The sequence below is a fragment of the Anastrepha ludens genome, chromosome 4, assembly GCF_028408465.1.
Source record: "Anastrepha ludens isolate Willacy chromosome 4, idAnaLude1.1, whole genome shotgun sequence".
Classification (NCBI taxonomy): Eukaryota; Metazoa; Arthropoda; class Insecta; order Diptera; family Tephritidae; genus Anastrepha; species Anastrepha ludens.
Genome location: NC_071500.1, coordinates 35,757,095 through 35,784,758, shown reverse-complemented (window position 1 = coordinate 35,784,758; position 27,664 = coordinate 35,757,095). Strand labels below are relative to the sequence as shown.

The 27,664-nt window shown below is 36.6% G+C and overlaps 1 protein-coding gene across 6 annotated transcripts; it reads left to right on the top strand.

The window, feature by feature from the left end:
* LOC128861640 (ras-related and estrogen-regulated growth inhibitor) lies at positions 1 to 27,664 on the top strand. 6 transcript variants are annotated; one of them, XM_054099925.1, is made up of 5 exons: positions 1 to 116; positions 4,993 to 5,500; positions 19,444 to 19,500; positions 23,966 to 24,039; positions 26,958 to 27,664. In XM_054099925.1, the coding sequence occupies exons 2-5, from the start codon at positions 5,413 to 5,415 to the stop codon at positions 27,360 to 27,362; spliced, it is 624 nt and encodes a 207-aa protein (XP_053955900.1). In that variant the 5' UTR covers positions 1 to 116; positions 4,993 to 5,412; the 3' UTR covers positions 27,363 to 27,664. The 6 variants fall into 6 exon arrangements, with proteins under 6 accessions (XP_053955900.1, XP_053955899.1, XP_053955898.1 ...); XM_054099924.1 differs by having other exon boundaries at positions 4,362 to 5,500; XM_054099923.1 differs by having other exon boundaries at positions 1 to 244; positions 4,362 to 5,500.

The following is a 27,664-nucleotide window of genomic DNA, read 5'->3' as shown; positions in this document are numbered from 1 at the left end:
TGCGATCAGTACGGTTGATCAGCAACATGTTGAAGAGTTGGCCAGCAAGCCACGGACGAATTAACGCTTGCAGTAGTGAGGAGTGGACCGAAAATTCAACGCGATGAATAGTGCCGGTTAGACTAATTGATTAAAATGGCAAAAAACAAATAGAGCAAAAACAAAAAAAAAAAAAAAAACAACGAAGAAACATAGAAAATAATCAAAAATTTAAACATAGAAGTGTTACTCCAAAAAGACATTAGTGAGCGAAAAAAATGAGCTGGAAGTGTTTACATGATTCAAAGAGAATTTCTTTTTTTCTTTTTGTGAAATTAGTTAGAAGTTCGATAGATATTTTTTTACATCAAATGCACTAATATTGATTCTTTAAAGCCTATGTATATTAGAAATATATTTGCATTATCGTGAATTTCTACTTCGGAGACTCGATTTTCGTTTTCAACTGAACATATGTACGTACATAAAACTTGGCACATTATAAAAATAAATAAAAAGTACGCCAAATACCGATCAGACGAGTGCTACGACAGCCAAAAACGCTGCCAAATGAACGATCAACATTCGCTTGTCTACATGCATATGTATGTATATGTATATATGCATGCATAAGAAGTGTGAAATGAAACAAAAAAAAAACATAAGGCAACCACGCGATCAGCAACAGAGAAAATAAGTGGAATAGCAGACAAATTTAGAGCGCTGATATAGAACAGCATGGTGGTTTTCGAAATTGTTTGTACTACAAAGAATTAATAATTAAACAACAGTCATACAAACGGCGATACAATGAGAACGCAGCACAACACCGCGTATGAGTGACTTTTTTCGGCTTCAATGGTTTCAGTTTCATACATAGCAATGTGTCTGGATAAGATTTTATTATATATTTCGTTTTTTTTTTATTTTCTGTATGTCAAATTAAAAATGTGAAAGTGCTGTTATTGTTGACATTAAAAAACATATTTGTTAACAGCTAAAATTGCAAGTAACAAAAGGGGAAAAGGTGTACTTATGTAAAAGAACTGATTGTCCGTCAGAGAAAGCTGTAGAAATTCTGGTGCAGATGCGTCAATTTAAAAACAATCAGTCTTGGATATAACGAATTATAAGTTAATAAATATTACGAATTATTTTTCCATTTACTTGCTTGTATTGTAATTTATAAGAACGATTTACACCTACACAATATGTGTAAACATACTTACATAGAATGTAAGATAAGGCTGGAAATCAATTTATATGAACAAGAATTTTTACCTTAAAATTGCGCTTATACAAAATGATAAAATAAAACTCACAATCATTTTTTTAGCGCAGAACTAATAGCAGAAAATACCAAACAGAAAAATTATAAGCAAAAATACTAAAAAGAAAGTAAAAACCAAAGTTATAATACTTTGACATTGAATCTTGTGAAAGGTATCGAAAGTCTTTTAAAAATATTTAAGCACATGCTATGCGATTTCATTGAAAGGGTGATCCAAATATAGAATTTTTTTGTATCATGAGTTATTTTGACACTGACCGTGAGCTCTTTTCCATTTGAAATATGGACTGTCAATCATTACGATGGTTCAGCTAAAAAATAAGTAGAAGGGTCGAAAACGAAAATAGCGAAGGCAAAACATAAAATGAAGAATATTGAAACCAAACAGAAAAAATTTTGAAAATAAGGCATAACTATATTGGAAAAAAACAGGCGGGAAACACTTTAATATAAGAAAATTGAAATACGAAATCATAACAAAAGTATAAATGGTATAGCCGTTACCCCTCGACAGGCAATGGCAAACCACCAGGAGTATTTCGGGTATGAAAAATCTCCTCAAAAAAAATGTATGCCATTAGGGGTCGCTTTATAACTGCAGGACCCTCCTTTTATGGAACAATATCAAGACGATGGCCAAACACCCAAAAGGGTACGCGTAAAAATACTTGTATAAGCTTCGGTCCGGAATGAATTCAGCACTTACTTGCTGATATTTTTTTAATTTAAAATTTTCGACCTTTCCAAATTTTTTTTGTGCTTATACATTCTATACTTTTCACAGTGAATATATAAATAATGTCATTTTTGAGTCAAAAATGTTGCTCCCATTTTTTCGGAAATGCTACGAGAAACTTTCTTTAAATCAACGGTGAGCGCTAATGTGTAAAGATTACCAACTTTTTGGCTCAAAATATATGGTTAGTGCAAGTTCGTCCGCGAGGCCACCAAAGGCTAATATAATATTTTTAGCCAACTCAAACAGTATCTCACTGTTTTCCTAAACTTATTGTAGTTTGAATTACATTTTCAAGAAACGAAATAAAAATAAGTTTTAAAAATTTTTGAAGCTATTACCGTTTTAATAGTAAACTACAGCCGTACATACCTATTCCTTACCTATACCCAAAACTGATATTGGACATTGTATAATGTAAATCCAATGTACAAATCGCTCCGAAGCTAAGTTAAGATAGAAAGACAGACTTTATCCGTGTGGACCGCTGATATGTTAAGTTATAAGACATCAAATCTGACAATATCGTATACCTACTATGGCATACATACGTAAATTTGAAATGTTTAAATTAATTACTAGTGAAATTTACCAAGAACTAATGAGGCTCAAGGTTGTAGACAGTTCCTTTAGCAAAGATATGGCTTGATCTTTGGCAAATTATGAATGCCACCTTGATCACGAAGTTCCCAGGATATATTCAGATAATTTAAAATGCAACTGCAATGGACCTACGTCGGAGTTTAATTTGTCTCTCGAAACTTTTCAGGAACTCTATTTTCGGTATAGCTTTCAGAGTGATTACATCCTTTCGGCTGTTAAAACATATTGCCCAAAGTTTTTTTTTTACTCTATCAAACAAAGAAAGGCCCAGGAAACCCTATTAGGTGAATTCGATGGCTCTTGGGTTGTATTCGTTTCATTTTTGGTAAAAAATTTTACGGATAGTGATGATACTGTGCGATGGTGTGTTATCACTGTGACACAGCCACAAGTTGTTTTCCCATAAATCATTTTGTTTTGGCGAGCTGCTTAACGTGAACGTATCATAAAGGCTAAATAATAGTTCTCATTTTCTGAAAAAAAATTCTGTATACAAAATTCTGTAAATAAAAACCAAGAGCATCGCTTTCTTGACGGAAAACGATGTTTTTTATATTGGTTAATTCGGAACTCTCCACTCACCCGCCTGATGTGTGGATCGAGTGCCGTACTCAAAAATCCACATCTCGTCTCCAATGTTGTTGAGTGTTCGTCTGACTGTTACAAACCATGTACTTGTCAATGTGCTGATCGGATCCAGCAACCTTCTCTGCCAGCTTTCTGATGGTTAATTTGCGCTTATTGATAAAATTTTCTTTCATGTTTTTGATGTTTTCATCAGATTTTTATTTAAAATTTTTCATTTTAAATTATTATTATTATTATTGTGAGGGGATATAACCCTGCGGGCTGAAAGGTATGTTGTGCCCCCTTTAAGGATTTAAAGTAAATATTTAACTTATAATACAGCGCCAATTTATTTTATACCCAAAGACCCCGGCATACTCTAAAATGGCTCTGGCTTGGTGATTTCCTTTACAAAGTTCATCAAATCATCCATCGATTTCGCGCTTATTTCGCCGGCTTAGCGATGTTAATTAAGCGTTAGTCTTTTTTTTTTTGCAAAATGCTTTAAAAATTGGTGTAATGCGGTCAATTCAGCGGTTCTTCTTCTTTATTGGCGGGATAACCGCTAACGCGATTTTGGCCGAGTTTAATAAAGGGCAACAGTCGTTAGTTTCTCGTATTAACCGGCGCCGGTTGGTCACACCAAGTGAAGCCCAGTTTACCTGATCTTTGCAACGCAGAGGAGGCCTTCCTCTTCTTCTGCTACCACCAGCTGGTACCGCATCGAATACTTTTAAAGCCGGAGCGTTTGTATCCATTGTATCCCAGCCAACGTAGCCGCTGGATCTTTACTCGCTGCGCTATATCTATGTCGCCGTGAAGCTCATACAGCTCATTGTTCCATTATGTTGTAAAGGGGTTCTACTAGACGAATTTCGGCAAATCCATTCTTTTGATAGAGTCAGAAACCTTGAGACAATTACATGAATGAAATCGTATGACATAAATATTTGGTAAGGGTTTTCTTACTAGTAAAGCCATACTTAGGAGTATACGTGAACTACGAACAAACATTTTTTTCTTTTTTTTTAATAGAAGCGTGTGTTTGGTTCGCCCTCTATGCGTTAAATGGCTAAAATCCGCACTGTCACAATGCTTTTAAAATATATAATTTTATGATATTTTTATATTTATAATATATACAAATTTATTTGATTACCTTACTCTGTCTGTACTCCATTGCAGCTCAGTGCTGTTTTGTGGTTGTGTGCAAATGTTCGCTGCTCGTTGTTGATCGCTGATCCTGTGTACCACAATAAAAGATCGCTTGTGCGTTAAAACGTATGTTGTTGGAAAAATAAGAAACGAAGTGCCGGTTGAAAACAAAACAATAACAAATGTGAAACAATCTATAGCGAGCTGGTGTAAACATATGAAATTAAAGCTCCCGGCTGAAAAAAAAAATTCCGAGAAAGCCGAAAGAAAAAACTTTTTTTAAATATAACAAAAGCAGCAAATCAACGCCAAATAAGTGATTGCAAGTAGAAAAAAGCAAAATACAATAGAAAACGGAAAGTAATCAAAAATAAAAAAAAATCATACGTGAAAAAACTTAAGTATTTATACGTGTTTTAGAAAACTATTGTTTTTTTTTGGTTGCAAAGTTTTCCTACCTTCCTAAAATAAATCAATTAGAGCAGCCAAAGAAATTTACAAGAAGAACAACATCAAAGTACATGAAAAGTGCAAGCAGTGAATTGAGTAAAACCCAGCCACATCCATATAAACATATAAACAAATAAATTCTGTATAGAAAAATGTGTACGTGCTCGCGCCGCTAAATATTTTCATTCATATTATTTGTGCGTCTGTGCAGGGTTCGGCAGCAAATTGTGTTCAATGCATGCACTCACATACATAAGTAGTTACGTCACTGTGTGAAATCAGCACATTTATTTATTATTGCCACGGCCAAAAATTTAAACAAAAATCACTACAAACTACACAATAACTGCGTCGGTGAATAAATACATTTGCATGTGTATGCTCTACCTGCGTAAAAAAATATAAACTTATATATACAAATTTGTGCATTTAAAACCACAAGTACATTTTCCATTCCCGATCGCCTCAACTGTCGACTGTGGGTCTTCGCATAAAAAAAAACGTTCAACTTATTCACTCATCTGGGCTTGTGGATTTCAGTTGTGGTTTTTGGTGTGGTTTGTTGTTGTGGTATTGTTTTTTTCTATTTTATTTCATTTGGCACTGCATTGCTCACATCAATTTAACGGTAATGACAACACGCGGTATTCGACGCAAGAAATCAACTTTGACAGAATTAAAAATTGCTGTCGTTGGAGCGCCGAGCGTTGGGAAGAGTGGTACATTATAATTCACATAAAATCAATATTACTTATTATATTATTGCATGTATATATACATTAAACATAATTGTCATAAGTTTAATTCAAAAATAAACCAAAACGGAAAATGTGTGTAAGCATTAACTTCGTTAGTATTCAGTGAAAAAAATTCTTTGAAAATATGATATGTGAGTCACAGTAAACATTTTCCGTTTTGACTTATTTCTGGCGTTTAAGTTGAACTTTAAACTTTAGTGCATTAAGGGGTTAGGGGTACTCAGTGGCACGAAAAAATATGATTTTTAATAATTTTTTTTGCTAGTTAATTGCTTTAGCTCACAAAAATAAAAACATAGCATTAAAAAATTAATAATTATAAAAGTTAGTGTGGAGCCCGTTTCTCCAGAAATCCCTTGCGGTTATCATCACAAGTCATTGGAGAGTCATCTAAAATCAATCGGACAAGAGACATTAGTTTCATTAATAGACAATCTTCTGCCTGATCGAAGCTTTTCCCCCAAAACTAACAATATGGTGGCATCAGGAAATATTTTTCACATTTTCGGTATTAATTGTTTAAAAAAATCGAAATATTAGAAAAAAAGCCTTCGATCAGGCCCGAGTTTTTTATGTGTTTAAAAGCAGATTAAATTTTATTGAAATATACCAACATAGTTATGAGAAAAACGCATTTAAAGTTTTGCTATCGATTCATGTAGAGTTATACGAATTATTTAATTGCTTACACTGAGTCATCAATTCCTGGGCCATATAATAGTTCTTCAGCCGTCATAGCAGCTTCCAAAATATCGATTTGCTGTTGCCTACGTAGCATTCTACGTTCTCGAGTGTTATCGTTAGCGCGCTTATCTGCCACTTTCACACATGAGGCTGCTAGCTAAAGAGTGATTTTTTAAGAGCTATAGGAAAGTTTTTCAAAAAAACACACGTAAAATTTAGAAAAATGCATGACATTTTTATTTAAATCGATAGTACAGTCCATATAATTTAATGTTTGAAGATTATTTCTTGCAAATGTTGACCGCGACTGCGCTTCAAATGGTCCATCCGCTTAATCCAATTTTGACATACTCTTTCAAATGTTTCGGTCGGTATCTCACATATAAATGCTTTAATGTTGTCTTCCAATGCGTTAATTTAAGCTGGCTTGTCTGAATAGACATGAGCTTTAACATAGCCCCACAAAAAATTATCTAAAGGCGTTATATCGCACGATCTGTATGGCCAATTGACAGGTCTCGAACGTGAAATAAAATGTTCACCCAACTCGCTTCTCAACAAGTCCATTGTTACGCGTACTGTGTGGCATGTGGTACCGTCTTGCTGAAACCATATGTCATCCAAGTCAAGCTCTTGCATTTTGGGCAAAAAAAAAGTTGGATATCACTTCACGGTAGCGCTCACCATTCACAGTTACGTTACGATTCGTAGTATCTTTGAAGAAGTACGGTCCAATGATACCTCCAGCCTATAAACCGAACCAAACTGTGACCTTTTCTGGATACATTGGTAGTTCTTGCAATTCTTCTGGCTGATCTTCACTCCAAAATCGACAATTCTGCTTATTTACGTACCCATTGATCCAAAAATGAGCTTCGTCGCTGAACACAATTTTTCAATAAAAAAGAAGATCTTAAACTTTCTTAACAGAACACGCATTTTTATAATAAAACTGAAGATGTTTGACAGTGAAACAAAACACGAAACGTGCGTCAGCTGTTTAAACAAACTGTTTAAAAAGATAATAGCTAAAAAAATTACCCTTTATTAGAAGGCATGGTCAAGGAAAGAAACTTACACAAGCCGAGGAGAAGTGTATACAACGAATTGTTGAAAAAGATCAATTACCTTCGTAGGAAAGCATAAAAAGTATATTAGAAAGGCAAACGGGAAGAAGGTTCCAGCAGAAACGATTCGCCGAACAGTCAGAAGCTTGGATTTACATGGTATAGCAGTATTAAAAAAAGCCAAACGTACCCGAAAGGAGTGGAAAAATGGCTGGAATTCGCAAAATTCAATTTAAATAAGCCTAATAAATTTTGGGAAATAGTGAGTGCCAAAATTTTTACCTGGTTGTCATTTTCATGCGTATTTTGTCCTTTTCACGGACGAAAGTAAATTCAACACGCAAGGATCTGGTGGATCAGTAATGGTTTGGGAATGTGTATCGCCAAAGGAACGGACAGTCATCATTTTGTGCAAGGCATTACGGATCGCTTTGAATATGTTGACATATTAAAGCAGTCAAGCACCAGTTTGGGAGTTGAAAACAATTTTATTTACTACCGAGATAATGTCCAAAGCACAATTTGGAATTCACAATAATTGCCACCATGTATTAGATACGCCTTCCAAACCTCCAAATCTCAATATAATTGAACACGTGTGGGTTCAAAAGTGTACCAAATTCAGTTTTGCAATACTGAGGAGCTCAAGGCATCTGATTGGGAAGAGTGGAATGCAGTTTCACCTGAATTTTGCAAAAATCTTGTTGCAGTTCTCTATAAGCTGTTGTTTTTGCCAAAGGATATGCGAAAATATATAATATTATATATATTAATATATATTGACCAATAAAACATGCGATTAGTTGTGAGGAACAAATTCTGTATATTTCGAGTTTTTTTTTCAAATGTTTGCTATATCAGTTGATTTATTGTTACTTTTTTGTTTCCGGCAATAAAGTAGAAAATATTTCCTTTAAAGTGACGTATAATTTGTATAATTTTTAAGTTTTTCTCTTATTGGATGATCTGAAAGTCGGCGTTGCATGTATCTATTTAGATGTGAGAGTCACGGTAGATAGATGTTAAAATTTTCAAAAAAATTAATCCTAAAACTATAAATATCACCCGTCCTGATATGCATAGGTATATCCTTTCGACACACATACATATGTCGTTAAAAATCTTTTTACTCGCATTAGCGGCGTAATTTAAACTGCAGCCCAATTATGTTCAAACACCTTTTCGGTAGCATGGCAAGAACCGTTCATATTTAATTACAAACAAAGCGAAATAAAAATGATTTAACATATTTTGCATACTTAAAAAATGTTCATTAAAAGCAGTGTTTAAAGTTTTATGGTAGATAGAGGATAACACTGTGGAACAAATTCAGGTTAGCAAAAATTAGGTCCATTCTGTGAGTGGCGGGTGAAAATAGAAGCGAAATTAGAAGACCCGTATCGCGCCGTTTTTTTATGTTAGTTCGAATTTTTTTTTAATCGGCCTTCGAATTTTGCAGTCAAATGCCGATTTTCAGTATATTGTTTCATAAGTACCACAAACATTTTCGAAATCAATTTTTTCAAAAATTGTAATTGTTGCACAGGTCTCTAGCAATAATTTGGCTTTTACAGATTGAAAAAATATCAATTAGTCGACGAGTTATAGCCAAAAAACCATATAAACAATTTTGCTCCGATTTCGAACTTCGAAGGCCGATTAAAAAAAAATTCGAACTAACATAAAAAAAACGGCGCGATACGGGTCTTCTAATTTCGCCTCTATTTTCACCCGCCACTCTCAGAATGGACCTAATTTTTGCGAAACCTGAATTTGTTCCACAGTGTAATTAAAAGCTAGAGTGTGGATAGCAAAATATTTTCGACTATTTCTAATTATCTCACATATACGAATATCCCACACATGATGACAAAACGACCACACAAAGCCTATTTGGATATACCAGCTGCGAAACCAAAATGCTGAGCAAATCACAAATTAGCGCTGAAATGTGAAGTGCGAGTTTTTGCATCAGCAATTATGCACTCGTTTTTCACATTACAATCCGGATCAAAATATCAACAATTTCAGGAGTAAAAGCTTTACTAAGAGAAATTTAAAACTGTTTTGACTTAATTAAAATAAAGCGTTTTTCAGTAAGAGCGCTTCAACTTTTGAACTTTTTTGAATAAAACACAAACGGTTTGACTTTTTTAACTAATTTTTTTTTTTATTATCGAGTTTGAACATATACATTTAAGTATGAAATTCGATTTCTTTTGCATGACCACCGCGTGCACGTTTTACGAAGTCCAAGCGTTGAACCCAATTTTCGACCACTCTTTTGCATAAATCAGCCGAAATTCCAGCAATTTCGCGTTCAATATTGGCTCTGAGCTCACAAATCGTCGCCGGATTGTTACTGTAGGCCAATGACTTCACATGACCCCAAAGAAAATAGTCTAGAGGCGTCAAATCACATGAGCGCGGCGGCCATTCGACCGGTCCATTTCTGGAAATAATGCGCTCATCGAACTTACTCTTCAACAAATCAATTGTAGCGTGTGCTGTGTGGCTTGTGGCCCCGTCCTGTTGAAACCACATGTCGTCTAACTCCATACCATTCAATTGCGGCCAAAAATAATCGTTTATCATGTCGATATCGGTCGGTATCGATTTCCATTCACAGTAACGTGGCGATCGTTCTCGTCAACGAAAAAATATGGGCCAATTACGCCGCCGGCATGTAAACCGCACCAAACAGTGATTTTTTCGGGATGCAACGGTGCCTCATGAATCACGTGTGGATTGCTTTCTGCCCAGTAAGGCATATTTTGCTTGTTGACAAAGCCATTGATCCAAAAGTGAGCTTCATCACTGAAGATGATTTTTTGGAAAAAATGCTCTTACAGTAGCAGCAACAGAACGATTATTTTCATAAAAAATTTGCACGATTTGCAATCGTTGCTCAAGTTTGTAGCGTTCCATGATGAAATGTATACTAATGAAGTTTACAAATGACAAGCGAAAAATAAAAAATATTACGTCGTTCGCCCTCCCTACCGGAAAAAAGTTGAAGCGCACCTATTGAAAAACGCTTTATATAAATTCACATATTTGTATTTGCATATGCCTTCTTCCTGTATGCATGGTAATGAACCATTTCTCTGTTGAGAATAGGAGATGATAGGAAAAGTAAGAAATGAAAGGGGTTTTTCGAGTGTAATGTGTCTTGAAAAAGTCAAATCGATGATGTTGTCTCTTAGTGTTGTTGACTTATTAACGTCTGATGCACAATCGAAATTGAAGATATCTTTCATGAATTTGATAAATGTTTCGTCATTTTTCACGTTTGTGTAAATGTAACTTGACCTATTCCATTGCGATTCCATTTACCTCCTTCTCTATAACCATACAAAATATCTATCAAACAAATAAAATTAAAATTTTCTTTGTTGTCACATTAAGCTATCGTCAGTAAACCGACTTTACAGATAACCTCTTTTTTTTTGCTTTTTTTTAAATGTGAGTTCAAAGGTCCGATTGGTTTTGATTAAATGCTATGCTACTCAATAAGTAACGATAAACCAAATAGTATAAGATTTTACGAGAACATCCGTAAACTCTTAAGCTTTGATTTACCGTGTAATCACGAATATGACAAATTTGAATGTAAGATAATAAAATATCAGATCACGAAATTATAGATATAGAAATAAAAACTCATCATCCAAAACAGCTGAGCGCAAAGACTGAGATCTAATATCTCAGGTACAACAAAGGTACGTTTACAGTCCAACTTAAGGACGAAATGGCGCGTTCAGTTGGCACAAGAGACATACATACCTATGTGTATAAATGCAAAAATAATAGATCAGCCGCTGAAAACCGTAATCTCTAATTGTAGACATAAAAAATGTATACATGGAAGCAACCAATCAAATAATTGGTTTAATAAAAAGCTGAACGCTTTAAAAGAAGGCAAAATGGCGGCGTTTCGCGAACAAAACAGAAGAGCAGGAAAACAGTGCAATAAACACACAAAATTAAAAAGAAAAAAAGGGATAGATATACAAAAAGCAGCTGCATAAAAAAGAGTTACGAAAACGAGAGGCCAGAGAGAAATATGAAATGAAATAATGACACACCCAAATAAAACACAAGCATTTTTTGAAAAAATACAACGTATTGATTATCAAGAATATCAAAAAAAATGCAATAAGTATTTTGTGTCAAGTGTAAAACTTATAAAGGGTGATCAATATAAAAGTATCGGATTTTACTTTGAAATAAAACAACGAAAATTCAAACTGATTAGGCAATATTTATTAATTTTGAGAAGAAGCGTTCAAGACATTTATTTTTTAAAGATAATCCCCCTTTCAAATGTTGACCACACATGCGCCGTAATTTGGCCATCCGCACTCGCTAGAGACTTCGGTCGATAGCTCGTGAACTATTTTAATAGCGTTGGCTTCCAAATAAAAGCTCCCTCACTCCCTCATTTCCCTATCACTCGATCTTGGTAGCCAATCCACTGGTCCGAGAAGAGAGTTAAGTTGCTTACCAAAACGATGACGCAGCAAATCTATTGTTTCACGGCCTGCATGACAACTAGCGACGCTTTGTTGGAAACAAATGTTGTGGAGATCATGGATTTCACTTTCCGTCATCAAAAGGTATTTCATCATGGCGCAATAGGTCATAGCCGCACCAAACGGTTATTTTCTATGGATGTAATAGCTGTTCTTGAATGACTTTGGGTTGCTCAAATATGGCAATTTTGCTTATTGACGAAGCCATTGTAGTAACATAAGTTGGCCTAAACACGCGATTAACACTTTTCACAGAGCGTCAATTTTCATAACACAATTCTTCGATTTGTAAACTTTGTTCAGACGTAAGTCTTTCCATGATGAAATATCAATGAATACCAAAAAAAATTATGTATTTATTTTGACAGTCGTTACGCGTGATCAGAAAATAACTAAAATTATTATTAATCCTTAAAATCGAATATCTTGAAAATAGTTTAAGTTTGGACATCATAAATCATAAAATCAGAAATTACTTAAATAATAATGTCCTTATGTATCATATTTAGGATCAGTGACCGCCGTACCTGAATGGGTTGGTGCATGGGAAATGCCAGATAATGGAAAAAGTATTCTCTAATTGCGACCGCCCTTTGGCAGACAAATTTATTTCTGCCAAGAAAAAGGTCCTCATAAAAACTATTTTCATTTCGAAGTCGACTTAAAACTGTATACTGTTCTCTGTATTCATTTAATATAACATAATTTATATAAACTACGCGCATTTCTTTTTTTATGCTCCTAATTAACACAATTGACATACAGATTATATAAAAAATAAAATTAAAGCAAATCAAATTAAAATTAAATTAAAAGGAATTAAAATAAATTTAAAAAATAAAAAAAAAACTTAATAACATTGAATTAATAATTCCCTGCCCATCCTTCTGGGATAGTAAGTAACTTGCAAAGCGCAAGATAACACTGGCCAACGCGAAATTTAGTCTTAGTTTAGGGCTGCAGACGTAAAATATAAATTGATTTTCAGTGAATATTTTTAAAGCACTGTTTTTAAACACTTATTAGGTATTCATAGTACAATATTATTTTTGAAAAACTTCAGAACTTATTGTGGAAAAATGTTAAAAAGACAAGCTTAATAAGAAAAATTAGAATATGATGTTAGATTGGTGCCAATTAAAATGTCAATTCGACAGCAACTACCCTTACTACTCATATACCAAAATATCTTATTTCCATCCGTTCACCTATGAAAAAATAGCTGCAGTAACTCAACTTGATGCTACTCTGCTATCACTTGTTATGCAAAAATTTTGAAATTAGTGCAACTTTAATAAACCCCTTTCTTCGTTTAATAAAAAGCCAAGAAATTATAAATCTCCCCAATTTAAAAAAGCCAAGAAGTTATAAATCTCGGCAATCAATACAAAAAATTTTAAAATTTGGTAATAGGTAATTTTAAGGAGAATCGGCCGCCGTAGCCGAATGGGTTGGTGCGTGACTACCATTCGGAGTTCACAGAGAGAACGTTGGTTCGAATCTCGGTGAAGCAACAAATTAAGAAAAACATTTTTCTAACAGCGGTCGCCCCTCGGCAGGCAATGGCAAACCTCCGAGTGTATTTCTGCCATGAAAAAGCTCCTCATAAAAATATCTACCGTTCGGAGTCGGCTTGAAACTGTAGGTCGCTCCATTTGTGAAACAACATCAAGACGCACACCACAAATAGGAGGAGGAGCTCGGCCAAATACCCAAAAAGGATGCAAGCGTCAATTATATATATATTTATATACATAATTTTAAGGAAATCCGTTCAAGGCTTAGTGATAGCAAATGAACAAACTTTTCGAAATGTGCACTATGTAAGTTTTTTCATAAAAAAAAAACTATCCCTGTTTAATACCATTATAAAATATGCTTTCTACGGCTACCTTCTATACGACAGACAACTGCAATAATGAGTCGGAGAATAGTAAACCAAAATCACGCCAATTGAATTATTTCGCTTCCTGTCGGCAGTTGGTTGGGTTAGATTAGCTAAATTGCTTGTCTAAGGCAAAACACTCCGTGGCCTATGGCCCTTTGTGATACCTGCATTTGATTTCCATCCCCTAACTAAGTTGCTTAAACTACTTAAATCTTTTTAAGAAGGTAACTATCGCTTCTGTGAGACATTTAGCAAATTTCCCAGTTCTTCAAAGAAATAATCGCCCAGATATTTGGCATGGCTTCTTCAAAGTGCAGGACATTGAAAGAGTAAGTATTGTAACGACTAAATTTTTTCTTCATCTCCACAACTCCTGCAGAAGTCATCGTGAGGTACACCCATTCTAATGGCTAATGTACCAATAGTGCAGTGACGCGTTATAACACCAGTGAGGAGGCTGATTGTTGATCTGTTGACCTCTTGACCAGCAGACATTTTCTCCTTTTAAGATTCAGTTTTGACCAGAGCGCTTTGGAGAACCTGCAGTTAATAGTCTTAGACCACACTAAAGTCAGTCACAGTTTACAGGTCGTTATGTGCTTATGTCCTTTACCACTCGTTTGCACACGCATCTGCTCTTTCATATCCATCCACTCCAGAGTTGTCGGGGTTCCGGTGTTGTGTTGTTGGACAAGCGAAAGCGACATACTGCAATCTTTAAATATCTTGAATTGTTGTCCGCTGAGGCCAATGCCTTGATCTTAGCTTGACTATCAACAAAAGTGGTAAGGTTTGCCGGAGGTAAGTACATTAGTCTTGTCGGTTTTGCTGGAAGTCTAAAGGAGCTATTTAAGTACAATTGTTCCGAGTACACTCCCGATTCAGTGCCATCTTTGAGCTGTCAGTATAAATATGGTGGTATGATAGGCATCTTCAAAAATTATATTTGAAATCCTAAGTCCCTCGATATGCGTTCAAGAAGTTTTAACAAAGTCTCAGTAGAGTTCTGGGCTGCCCCATCAAACGAACTCTTTAACGAGCAGCCCATCTAACCTAACCTATCCTAACATAATTCATATATAAGAGAAGGAAGCATGAAAATATACTAACTGAAATGTGAATTTGGGAGGACAGGGGTCAAACCCTGCCTTTTCCCCAATTCTCGCAATAGTTATTGAACTCTAAGCGATTTAATTTGTTTCCCTTCTATGGATCAAAATGGAAGTTCAGGAGTGTGAAAACCACTTCTCACCAAAAGTTTAACTTTTCTTAGCGCAAAAATAAGTAAATAATTGGCGCGTACACTTCTGTTAGGTGTTTGGCCGAGCTCCTCCTCCTATTTGTGGTGTGCGTCTTGATGTTGTTCCTTAAATGGAGGGACCTACAGTTTCAAGCCGACTCCGAACGGCAGATATTTTTATGAGGAGCTTTTTCATGGTCGGAGGTTTGCCATTGCCTGCCGAGGGGCGACCGCTATTAGAAAAATGTTTTTATTAATTTTGCTTTCGCCGAGATTCGAACCAACGACGTCTCTGTGAATTCCGAATGGTAATCACGCACCAACCCATTCGGCTACGGCGGCCGCTTTCTTAGCGCATAGCTTCACGCAAATAACTAATTAGGTACACCAAAATAATGCAGTGGGATTCCAATAATTTGTACTCGCCAGGGACCAGTAATATTTTACGGATCCAATATTTTTTCGAGTAAGCTTGATTTCAAGTTAACGAAATTAAAATAAAAAAATTACGTAATATAGAGAATTTTTCAATTATGTTCTTAAAAATATTTATGGTATGTTTTGGTCAAAATTAATATAGAAGAAAAAAGCTATGTATTCATATTCATGAATAAAAAAAATGATAATAATTGGCGCGCACACTTTTGTTAGATGTTTAATCGAACTACTCCTTCTATTTGCGGTGTTGAGTGCATATTGATGTTGCCCCCCTAATGGAAGCACCTACAGATTTAAGACGACTACGAACGGCAGATCTTTTTTGTATAAGAAGCTTTTTCATGGCAGCAATACACTCGGAGGCTTACCATTGCCTGCCGCGGGGCGACCGCTATTAGAAAAACTGTTTCTTCATTTTGATGTTTCACAGAGATTCAAACCTACGTTTTTCTCTGAATTCCGAATAGGCTACAGCGACAATATTCATGAATACAGAAAAGAACTTGATTCCTCGAATTAGTTTTTTAATTGTGGAATTTGCTTCTTTGTCTGCCCCAAGCTTTTCGTCAATGACACAAATTTCGGCACTACTTTCCCTGTTTCTGAAAAGTTCTTCCAAGATGACATCATATTTGAATATGTCAGCAGAATTTTACTCTGCATTGCGCGTTAAAAAAGGTTGCGATTTATAAGAGGCTGAAAGTAAATCAAGTAATTGCGAATCCGAAAATACGAATTAAGGGGTAACCAAAATATATGGAAATTTAGAAATTAACTGGAGATTTTTAAAAAGTTACAGTTGATTACGAATTAAAGAGATTTTCGAATTAACGGAGTAGAAATTATCGCGATTCCGATTTGTTACTAGAAAATAACACATAATCGCATAAAAAATTATACTTGTGGCCCCAAAAAGTTTGAATTGGGAAGTCAACTGTCTATTGAATCAAAATGGTTCATTAAATTACCATAGAAATTGCAAATTATTGAAAAAATAGTAAAACTATTTTCCATAGCTACCATTTCCATCCTATTACAGGGAAAGTTTCGAATTTTTCAAATCTCAGCAACTTGCAAAACATTTCAAATGCGTTTCTCGTTCACTTTGCGTTCTTCTTCCTGGTCATAAAACCACAATTAGCCCAAATACAGGCAATGAAAGAAAATGTTTATAGTATTTCTATTTCCAGTACACAACAGTTGCAAAACAAATTTTCTCAATTTCTCACTAAATAGTTTACCTCATTCGAATGGCGTTTACCTACGCTACTCTTCCTATAGTCCGCTTTCTTCATTCATACACGTTTGCCGTCAGGCTTTCGATATGGGTTTTACTGTATGTGCTAATGTGGAGCTTTATTCAAATCGAGTGGACAAAATGTCATTTGCATAAAACCACCAATACATGCCACTGCATGAACTACCGAGGTGTAACTACCCACGGCATGTCATACTCCAAGCAAAGCTTGTTTACCAATCAGCCCATACATATTCACTTGTATACAGGCAAAAACCTGCATACTTTCCGTGTTGATTGTTGTTCTATTGACCGGTTTTCCCCACTACTGCTTCTATCTCCTGTCGGAATGTTGATTTTTTTGCCTTATGCTGTTTTCCTATGCAACTATCTCGATGCTCTGTGTTTTGTATGTGTTTGATTTTCACTAACAAATGCACGTCGAAGGGAAGTTGCGTACAAATGCACGTTCAAAAATGCTAAAATATGCCACAACTGCACTTGTATTGCCTGTTCTTCTCTTAGGACGGTATTATGTGTGCCTTTTGTGCGAGCCAAACATGCAACAATAAGGTGCAATTCACTGGCACTAACACCACGGAACGGACTGCAAGCCCATTAGGGTGGCATGTAACTATGTATGCGTATGCATATATGAAAGAGTAGGTATGTCGCGATTTACTAACAGCACCTTTCCCCCAGAGCGTACTGCATAAATTGGAAACGGAAGTCCTTTTTTAGGTTGCGAGTTTAACAACCTGGTTGTAGGTGGCGTCGCTGCTGGCTGAACAAAAGCAGCTGTTTACAAGAGTGAAAGCCTTTCGCTTTTACGTAAACACACGCAAGCATATAGATACCCTGCAGGGAAAATACATTGTTTCCGTTTGATGCTTTTCTTTAAAATCGCGTCAACGATGACACTTAACTTCGCAAGTTGCTTGCCATTACAATGTGTAAGAAAAATTGTCGGATTTAGGGGGGCTGACTCTTGAAATATTCTTCTTCTTCTTAATTGGCGCGATAACCGCTTACGCGATTTTGGCCGAGCTTAACAAAGCGCGCCAGTCGTTTCTTTCTCGTGCTAATCGGCGCCAATTGGACACACCAAGTGAAGCCAAGTCCTTCTCCACCTGATCTTTCCAACGCAGAGGAGGCCGCCCTCTTCCTCTGCTACCACCAGCTGGTACCGCATCGAATACTTTCAGAGCCGGAGCGTTTGTATCCATTCGGACGACATGACCCAGCCAACGTAGCCGCTGGATCTTTATTCGCTGCGCTATGTCTATGTCGTCGTAAAGCTCATACAGCTCATCGTTCCATCGTCTGCGATATTCGCCGTTGCAAACGTGCAAAGGTCCAAAAATCTTACGCAGAATCTTTCTCTCGAACACTCCAAGCGTCGCTTCATCGGATGTTGTCATCGTCGAAGCTTCGGCGCCATACGTTAGGACGGGCATGATAAGAGTCTTGTAGTGTGTTAGTTTTGTTCGTCGAGAGAGGACTTTACTGCTCAGTTGCCTACTTAGTCCAAAGTAGCACTTGTTGGCAAGAGAGATTCTACGTTGGATTTCAAGGCTGACATTGTTATCGGGGTTAATGCTGGTTCCTAAATAAAAGAAGTCATTTACAACCTCGAAATCATAAATCATCTTATAAAATATTGTGCCTGAGCGATTAAGTTCTGCGGCTCGTACGATGCTCTCCAACATCAGGTTAAAGAAGTCACACGACAGCGAGTCTCCCTGTCTGAACCCTCGTTTGGTATCAAACGGCTCGGAGAGGTCCTTCACAATTCTGACGACGCTGCTGGTGCTGAGCAACGTCATCTTGCATAGCCGTATTAGTTTTGTGGGGATACCAAATGCAAACATCGCGGCATACAAGTAACTCCTTTCCGTACTGTCGAATGCAGCTATGAAATCGACGAAAAGATGCTGTGTGTCGATTCTTCTTTCGCGGGTCTTTTCCAAGATTTGGCGTATTGTAAATATTTGATCGATGGTACACTTTCCAGATCTAAAGCCACACTGATAAGGTCCAATCAGTTGGTTGACGGTGGGATTCAGCCTTTCACACAAAACTTATAGACGATATTTAGCAGACTAATACCGCGTTAATTGGCACAAATTGCAGGATCACCCTTCTTATGGGTCATGGACTCATGAAATATAGTCACTTGAAAAACATCGTTTAAAGTACTAGAAATTGATACTCGATTTTTAATCTTTGTGAAATTGAACTTTTACCCTCTAATCCATGTTTTCTCTGCAGGGTATTCGCAATGTAAGTGCCCGTATAGACTTTAAGTGTTTATGTGGGTGGTTCATTTTATTTCTCCACCAGTAGTTTATTTATTTTATTTTTTACTGTTTGTGTGTCCTTTTACAATTTATGTATTTTATGTATGTATGTATAATATTTATAATAAAATCAAGCGCTACATTTCACATTTCGAAGGTGTTTTCTGGACTATGTTTTTTCTTTTTTTTTGTTTGCTTTTACCTTTTTCCTGATTCCCCCTCGTTGACCTGAATTCACAGCTGGCGCATTCGGTACATTTTAGCACCCTTAACCAGGTGAGCTTTTAACTAACGCTGTTTCCAGCTGATACGTCTGTAGGCGTTTGTGAGTTTTATTGCTCATTTAATTTACATTAAACGAACATAACTTCCTTCTTGTGCCAAGCGAGCACATATATTTACATACATAGATACATATAATATATATTATGTCATTGTGTTAATTTAATATAGGATAAATAGCACTAATTAATTAAGCAAATAAAAAAAATATTGCTTTCCTTCCTCTGTTTCAGCTTTGATTGTGCGTTTCCTCACCAAGCGTTATATTGGCGAATATGATCATCAAACAGGTAAGTGATAAGTCATAAATATTTCATAAATTCCTATCTTTTGATTACTTCATATCTTAAGATTCATAACATCTTTGAGCGAAGCACGTCACTAGGTTTTAACTGGAATGGGAGATATTGATCGAAATGTTGTAGGTATGTAGGTGAAATGGTTGAAGTACCACATTGGCGAAAGGGTGATATCAAGCACCTCTTCCCAACCCCATGATGTTTCCGATGCTGAAAATACAAACGTGGGGGTGTTGCCCTTGTTCCAAATAAGGAGATTACGGCTAATAATAAAATCAAAAACGTACTCACCCCGATCATTTATTTCGCTGCTTCCCCAAATGGTGTGTCTCGCACTCGCATCGCACCCGAAGAGGATGGCTCCTTTATGAAATAAGGGTGAGTCCAGCAATCGTCCCACTTCCTCTGGAGATGCTGCATTTTCGTGAGCCATGTAAGCAGAAACCAAATAGTAGTAACAGCCACAATATGATTCCACTCGGACTGCTGTCACGTCTGGAGAGCTAAAATAAGAAATCAGAAAGGCATTTATAGTATTCTTAACGAGAATACAAGCCCTAGGCTTACCTTTCGACTGCACAAAAATAAGATCGTGGTATCTAATATACTCTGAAGGCCTATGATCTTAGACTGCCGAATCCAGGGTTCCTGAGCAAGCATATATCAATGTCTTCCTCCTTGAGGATGACACAGAGGTTATCGGTGCCTTAGCTAGCGTGGCGAACGTTAATCTGAGTTACCCTTAACATTGCTATGTAAAAGTATGCTTACCTAAGCATGCTCTATGGCCTCCCCAGGCTCCGAGGATTGCATGGAGCTCTTATCTTCGGGCACCGCGTCCATCGCTGGTGGTCGTAGTTCCTCGGTCTGATTTGCTACTTCTCCTCTTCCGTTTATGTCGCCATCCGGACACCAGACGCGGGAAAGATCTTAAGTTTGGCCATCCTGAGGCAAAAGCGGAGTTTGTACTTCTTTCTTCGCTCGAACTTGATCACAGACCAGTTATCCATAGGAACCTCAGAGTTTTGGAGCTTGAGGCAGTGGACGATCTTCGCACCCTCCACCTTCGCCTTCGCCAGTCAAATGCCGGCTCTGGGTCTCCTAGGGATCTCCGAAGTAGGGATGAGCTTAAGCGAGAGCCCCTCCCAGGCATTGATGACCTTAGCAATACATTTCTCCAGAAAAACCTTGGAGAACCCATCGACACACTTGATCACTCTACACCCGCGGTAGATATCTCCCGAGTCGAAAAGAGGTAGCTGTCCTTGGTTTGCTATGAAATATTCGACTATCATTTCTGACGGCACCCAATGGTCCTGCACCTCCATACCACTATGGGGTTTTGTGTCTACGAGGGCTACTTGGAGGTGATCCCTGGTGACTTCGCTATAAGCAACCCTCGCGGCCGCAACCATGGCACTTGTTGTTCACCCCCAAAGCCTTAAGTCGACATTTTTTTTTATTTTCACACACACACATCTTGTGATCGGTTACGCTTAGCCGCTGGCTCGTTCCGAGGATTTTTGAGTGACTGGAGGTCGGAACTACGGCCTCGTATCTGACATTGTCCCTTGCAATGCGTTCATTCGCTCTGCCGGCCGACTCTTTCTTATCTATCTTAAGAACGTGCTAATGATTCCGAACGGTGGCAAAACTACATGAATTGAACTTCGAATTGCTCCACAGCCACTGTATTACCAGATTTAGCTCCCAGCGACTACTAAAAAATGCTCGCCGGTAAAAAATTTTACTCAAATGATGAGGTTATCGCTGAAACTGAGGCCTATTTTGAGGCAAAAGATAAATCATTCCACAAATGTGGTGCTGAAATGTTAGAGCGGCGCTATAATGATTACGTTGTTCTTGATAGAAATTACGTTGGTGAAGAAAGCTAGTTTAGTCAAAAGAAAATCACGTTTACTTTGTTAGATCTGGAACTTTTTAACCCATGTGTTATATCCTAGAGGTTGAGTGGCAAGATTGAACTAGTTATTCTTTTTTTTTTTATTGAAAACACACATCATTTTTCTACAAAAACCAAACCAAGTTTGAAACTTTGTGCAAGTAAAAAAATATTCAACAAATCAAAACTTCAAAGTCCTCAACTCGAATTTTCTAAAAAATTTCGAGTTTTCAGTTTTATAGCTTATTGAATTTCAGTGAAAAAATGTGCTAGTTTAAACCTAACTAATTCACTTCCAATATACGAACATATTTACCAATTTTTCCCCCCAGACAAAGAGTGGCCCAAAAATTCAGATATATAAATATGAAGAATACGTAGATATGTATATATATATATTATATATATACATATATGTATAGTTATGTGTATATATATATTCCTTTTACAAAGTTTTTCATTAATAATTTTTTACCATGCAAGTGCAAGTCCAATCTGATTTAAACTATCTCTATGAAATATCAACAGAGCAATTGAATTTAAATGCTGCAAAGACCTGAGCAGTCATTAAAGCTCAAATGCTGTAAAAAATCAATTACTATAAAATTATTGAAACAATAAATGTATTCCAGAGAGACTTTCTTTTGTACATTCTGTAAAACAAAATGTTAATGAAAAATGTAATGGACTACATGTGTATGTGCGTGCTTTACTACCCTGACCTCAATTCTAACAAAAAAGCGGTTATGTTTTCATATGCATATGTACTGCTATGTCATTCTGATGCATCGATAAAAATAAAATAAAAACAGCACAATTTTCGTTTACAATGGAATTAACAAACTATATTACGCTGTACGTGCATTCCTAACTATAAAAGGCAAGAAATAATAATATTTCGATATATAAACAATATGTTTGTATGTACAATACTTAAAATTTCAACTGCATACGTATTCATACATATGTTATGTGCAGATATACAATTGTTCAATAAATCGCAAAATAATTGTTTAATCATCAAAATTTATTTTGTCGCCTTCAAAATAGGCTCAATATCAACGATTAGTCCATCAAAGCACCTTTTAACGCGTTTGAGGAGATTTTCTTCAGTTCCTTCGGCGAATTCTCCAAAAGGAAAAAGTCACAGGAATCTAAATCCGTTGAAGTTTTCTTTCCACAAATTGGGCCGTTTCTTACGCAGATTCTCTTTCACACATCCCATAACTTCCAAATAATATTTGTTATTTACCGTAGAACCATTTGGAACGAATTCCGAGCGCACAACACCATGATAGTCAAAGAAAACGAGTAGCGTGACTTTCACTTTTGACCGACTTTGACGTGGTTTCGCCACGTTGAGTTTCGGCTCATGTGGATAGCGCCATTCAGCCGCTTGTTGACTGGTTTGCATGTCAAGCTCATATACCTAAGTCTCATCAGCTGCTATGATGATCTGGATAAACGTTGTGAAAATAAAGTTCAGGGAACTTGTACCATCATATCGTACCGTCTCACAATCTCGACAAATATCATCGAGCAACTACCGTATTCAATGGATTTAGCCCTTTTTCTTTTACCAAAACTTAAATTGCCACTCCGCGGACGCCGCTTTGAGCCGATAGAGGTCATTAAGGAGAATTCGCTAAAGGAGCTGAAGAAGATCTCTTCAACTGCGTTTAAAAGGTGCTTTAAAGACTGGACTAATCGTTGGCATATGTGCATTGCTTCGAATTGAGTATATTTTAGAGGCAACAAAAAAAATGTTGATGATTAAACAGTTAATTTGCATTTTATTGAGCAATTCCCGGTACTTTTTTGACAGAATGTAGGGTATCGGACAAAGAATATAAATTTAAAAATAATGTTTCCCTTAAAACTTAGTAATAGTGGAAAGAATTAACTATCACTAATGGTTTAGTGATACTGACTTTTGTCTTCCTCTCTTTAACAAAGCGCCGGAAGCCGTTTCTTTCTCATGCTAACCGGCGCCAGTTGGATACACCAAGTGAAGCCAAGTTCTTCTCCACCTGATCTTTCCAACGCAAAGGAGGCCTTCCTCTTCTTCTGCTACCACCAGCTGGTACCGGAAGTGGAAAGAATTGGCTTGACTTAACATTTCAAATTGGTCGCGGAGTTATTCATATTGTTCATGTAAAAAATTTCCGAAATTTTTCGAGTCTGGTTTCACAGAAAGCCGATATTATATTATTAAGTCTAGTCAAGGGCTTATTAGTAAATATTTATACGCATGATGCATAGAAATCAATGGGAATAAGTCCACAATTTCCTTGCCTTGTGCAACCAACCTACAATTCTCGTATTTCATATTAATCCGATCATGCTCGGCAAAGCCTTTCGTAGTTTGCGTGTTTTCATTCCCTTTTGTGCTCCAATTTAAAGTGGAGAAAGTTTAATATAAATTCACGTTGGAATTGGCACACTTACATATTTATCTACCTACATAAATCCATACATTCATATAAATATATCTTCATTCTTGCAGTCACGTATCAATTTGTAAAAACATTTGTGTGTTTGTTTGTATTGCAGAAAATCGATATAAACACGAAGCGATGGTGGAGGGAGAGCCGGTGCTGTTCGAATTACTAGACACATGCCCCAAGGTAAGTGAATTATCCTACTAGTGCGTACACTCACACGCTGGCTGATTGTCGCCAGAGCAAGGACGAAAAGGATGGCAAGGACATTGTGTGTATATGTATATATGCACGCATGATTGCATGTAAAAGCCATAGGTTCCCTGCAGAAACATTTTATACGAGATCAGATAAAGGTAATTAATAGAAGAAATCGTTATTGACTAGAAAAATACGTGTGGTAAAATTATCAAATTATTAATTTTTCTTTTAGATAAGAAAGTTTAGGTTTTGATAGAGAAGTGGTTGAAATTGAAATTTTGAAAAAGTCGAGCCACGGAGCATCAATAGATTTGGAGGCTTTTTTAAAACACTCAGGCTAAAAAGCCCATTATATTTAGAGCTTTGTAAATAGGGTAGATATTCAAAGAAAGAAAGGAAAAAAGTATCAGGGAAAGCGATAGGAAAGGGTGGAGACAGAGACAAAGGAAGCTAGTTAGTCCTCTGAGAACTTTCCAGATTCTTTGGCAAATCTGTAAATATCCTCCAGTTTTAGAGAACGAATATTAATCATTCTCACGACATCGGAACCCAAAATGCGTAGCCTTGCTCTAGCAAGGCCAGGGCACTCACAGAGAGAAGCTCTCAGTGCTATCCGCCTCATCCAAGCAAGACAGGCACATTGGGCCCATAATGATTCCAATGGTGGTCATATGCTGACCCCATGGGTTGTGTCCTCTAATAATACCGACAATCAACCGAACGTGTTTGCTTCCAAGTTTTAGTAGAAAGTTTGACAGTTTTTAAATATAATAATTATTTCATATTCATTATTCATATAGTTTTAAAAATAATAATTATTTCATATTATTAACATACGAATTCTTTCCCTACGCTATATCTGCCACAACTTAAGTTTTTTTGCAAGCGCTCGAAGCAGTTTTCTTCTCTGCGTACTGTCATTAGATGTCGATGAACCGGATATGCAGTTAAGACATACACTTCACTTTAATAAAATACTTTTTTTTTGCAAAAAAGGTCACAACCGGGCACGTAATATGTAAGTCCCAAGTCTAGGTTAGGTTAGGTTGAGTTATGGTGGTAGTCGGTCTGTACGACAAACTCATCTAGTCCTTACAGGGCCATTGTGATACCGGTGCGACGCGGGAAGCTCATTTTTTTCCTTCGTGAAACCATTTTGTGGCTCTTACGAAGTCCAAGATTGGTTCAATTACCACGCCAGACAGTTGCGTAAGAGAATTCAAAAAATATTTACCTATGCAAGCTGCTCTGATTTTAGCTAAGGCTAGACAACTGCAAAGGTAATGCTCAACTGTTTCTTACTCATCCCTACAACTTTTACAATATTCGTAGTAGAAGCTCCTAATCTTAAGGAATGCCTGCCAAATAGCCAATGTCCACGACCTTTTTCTTATTTATTTGCGGCCAGAGGAGCCTATCTATTACGCATGTGCGTTCAGCTCTCCGTGACCTATTGGACTCTTGAAGAATGTTGTTTTTAATTATTAGTTTGTTGTTTCGGCTTCACAATTTTCCTCAATATCTCTGTACCCGGAACCCAACTAAGGTTGACCCTGAATACGACAATAATATCATTTAGGGCTGCCCGGCATTCCTGTGCAACCTTTGATTTTAGTATAGCCGCATGCATTGATTTAATGGTCGCCTGCCTATCCGAGTATACATTTATTGTAGTTTTTGTTTCGGTAAGCGTATCTAGATACGTAGCCACTTCGATTATAGCTAGAATTTCTGCCTGAGAGACCCTGCATTAGTCTGGTAGTCGAACGGATAGTTCAAGTCCTAATTCCTTCGAAAATACTCCAAAGTCAACCTTATCGTCTAGTTTGGAACCATATGTATAGAAATTTAATTCCCCTCTTATCAATGACTCTTGAAGAGTTTATCGAAGGTAAGTCCAGGAATAGAGTAGTCCATTTCTTGTTTGTGACAATTCAGAGTATGCAAAATAGAGGCATAGCCAAGACGCCGGTCTTTCCACAGTCCCATACTTTTTTTTATTCATATTTTATTTCATATTTTCTATTCGTTTTTTTAAGTTTTTTACTCATAGTGCAGGTTTGAACCAATGAAACATTTAAAATTTATAGTAACCAGTTGATATGCCTGAAAGAAGCTTTATTTAATTTTAGGGAAAACCCAATTCTGTTTGTTTATTTATTTCAACTGGTCGAAAACTGGATTTAGAAGCATATTGGACTGAATTTTTTTGGCAAATATGAACTGGTATTTTAACTGAATTTTCACGGAACATGACCGAACAATGGACATTTCGTGGGACACCGTCGTGTTAAAAATACCATTTGCTAATAGGAAAAAAGTTAGAACACGAACTGGTTGAGCTGAAAAGCGAACTGGTAGTATTTTAGTTTGCAACTAGTATTCTTTCCTGCAGGGTGTTTATGTATACTTATATACTCACAATGATGTGATAGGTGAAATCACTCCTGTTGCATGTTAATTCAACTGTAAAGCATATATATAATTTGTATGTAAGTACACGCAAATGCATACCTTTTTATATAATAAAAGTTTTTTTGTGTATAATGCGAATTGCTGCCACGAGTATGGACAAGTATGTCAGTAGTTCGCTGGGGATATAATAACTCAATTTTCCACTTGCTGGCAAGAAAGAGGAGCGCCAATCAGTCCGTTTAGCTGTGTTAATGCGACTATCTCCATATCCATCCTTTCCATATCTTACTTGCATGAGTATATAATACCATTTTCTGTTTTCTTTTATTCTATTTTCATATGCGCATTGGCTGATGTCACCTTTCTCTGGTACACTAACGATAATGATGACAAAACCAAAAATAAAAACTACGCTGATGTAATGTGTCATTGGCGGTGCGTTAATGCGTTTCTCATCTGCAACATTACAATCTACACCACCACCACAGGCCGATGACGAACTTCCCAATGCCGCCGAATTATTGCAATGGGCTGATGGCCTTCTACTAGTCTACTCCATAACCGATCGTAGCTCATTCAATTACATTCGACGCGCAAAATCAGACCTGCAATCGGACACACCCGTTCAGTTGGTCGCTAACAAAGTGGATATGGTGCATTTGCGTCAGGTTAGCCGTGACGAAGGTGAAATTCTAGCCAAAGACTTTGAATGTAAATTCAGTGAAGTGTCGGCGGCGGATCATGTCGATCAGGTGGCGGAAGTTTTCCACGACCTGTGCAAGGAAGTGTTGGCGTCGAAGCGAAAATCGAAACAGAGCCTCTTGGAACGTATGCTAGGCGGTGCACGACCCTACAGTCGAGGGAAAAGTGATAGCAATTTGCCAAAGGACTGATACTTGTTGCTAACACTATTTAGTGGAAACTAGAAAGTAGGCAGAAAGCTGTTCGTATATATAAAACTCTTGTAGCAATGAATTTATAATGTCGCGGTTTTGAGTAAAGTGACACAATTATTTAGTTGATACTTATAATTTTAGGGAAAATTTATAAATATTCTACGAAGGGTTTTCTCAAATGTACTATTTATAGTTTGGCATAGTTTTGTGTATTTTTTATTTTTTTGTATTTTCTGTTGTATGAATTTCCGATTTGAAAAGCTAAGCTAATGTAATAAAAAGTAAATGTATTATTTGAA

What these genes read in the sequence shown, in the direction of transcription:
- LOC128861640 (XM_054099925.1), top strand. Translation starts at nt 5,413, where the DNA reads ATGACAACACGCGGTATTCGACGCAAGAAATCAACTTTGACAGAATTA. An exon ending in GCCGAGCGTTGGGAAGAGTG is followed by an intron (nt 5,501 to 19,443) that starts GTACATTATAAT and finishes CCTCTGTTTCAG; the next exon opens with CTTTGATTGTGCGTTTCCTC. An exon ending in TACTAGACACATGCCCCAAG is followed by an intron (nt 24,040 to 26,957) that starts GTAAGTGAATTA and finishes CCACCACCACAG; the next exon opens with GCCGATGACGAACTTCCCAA.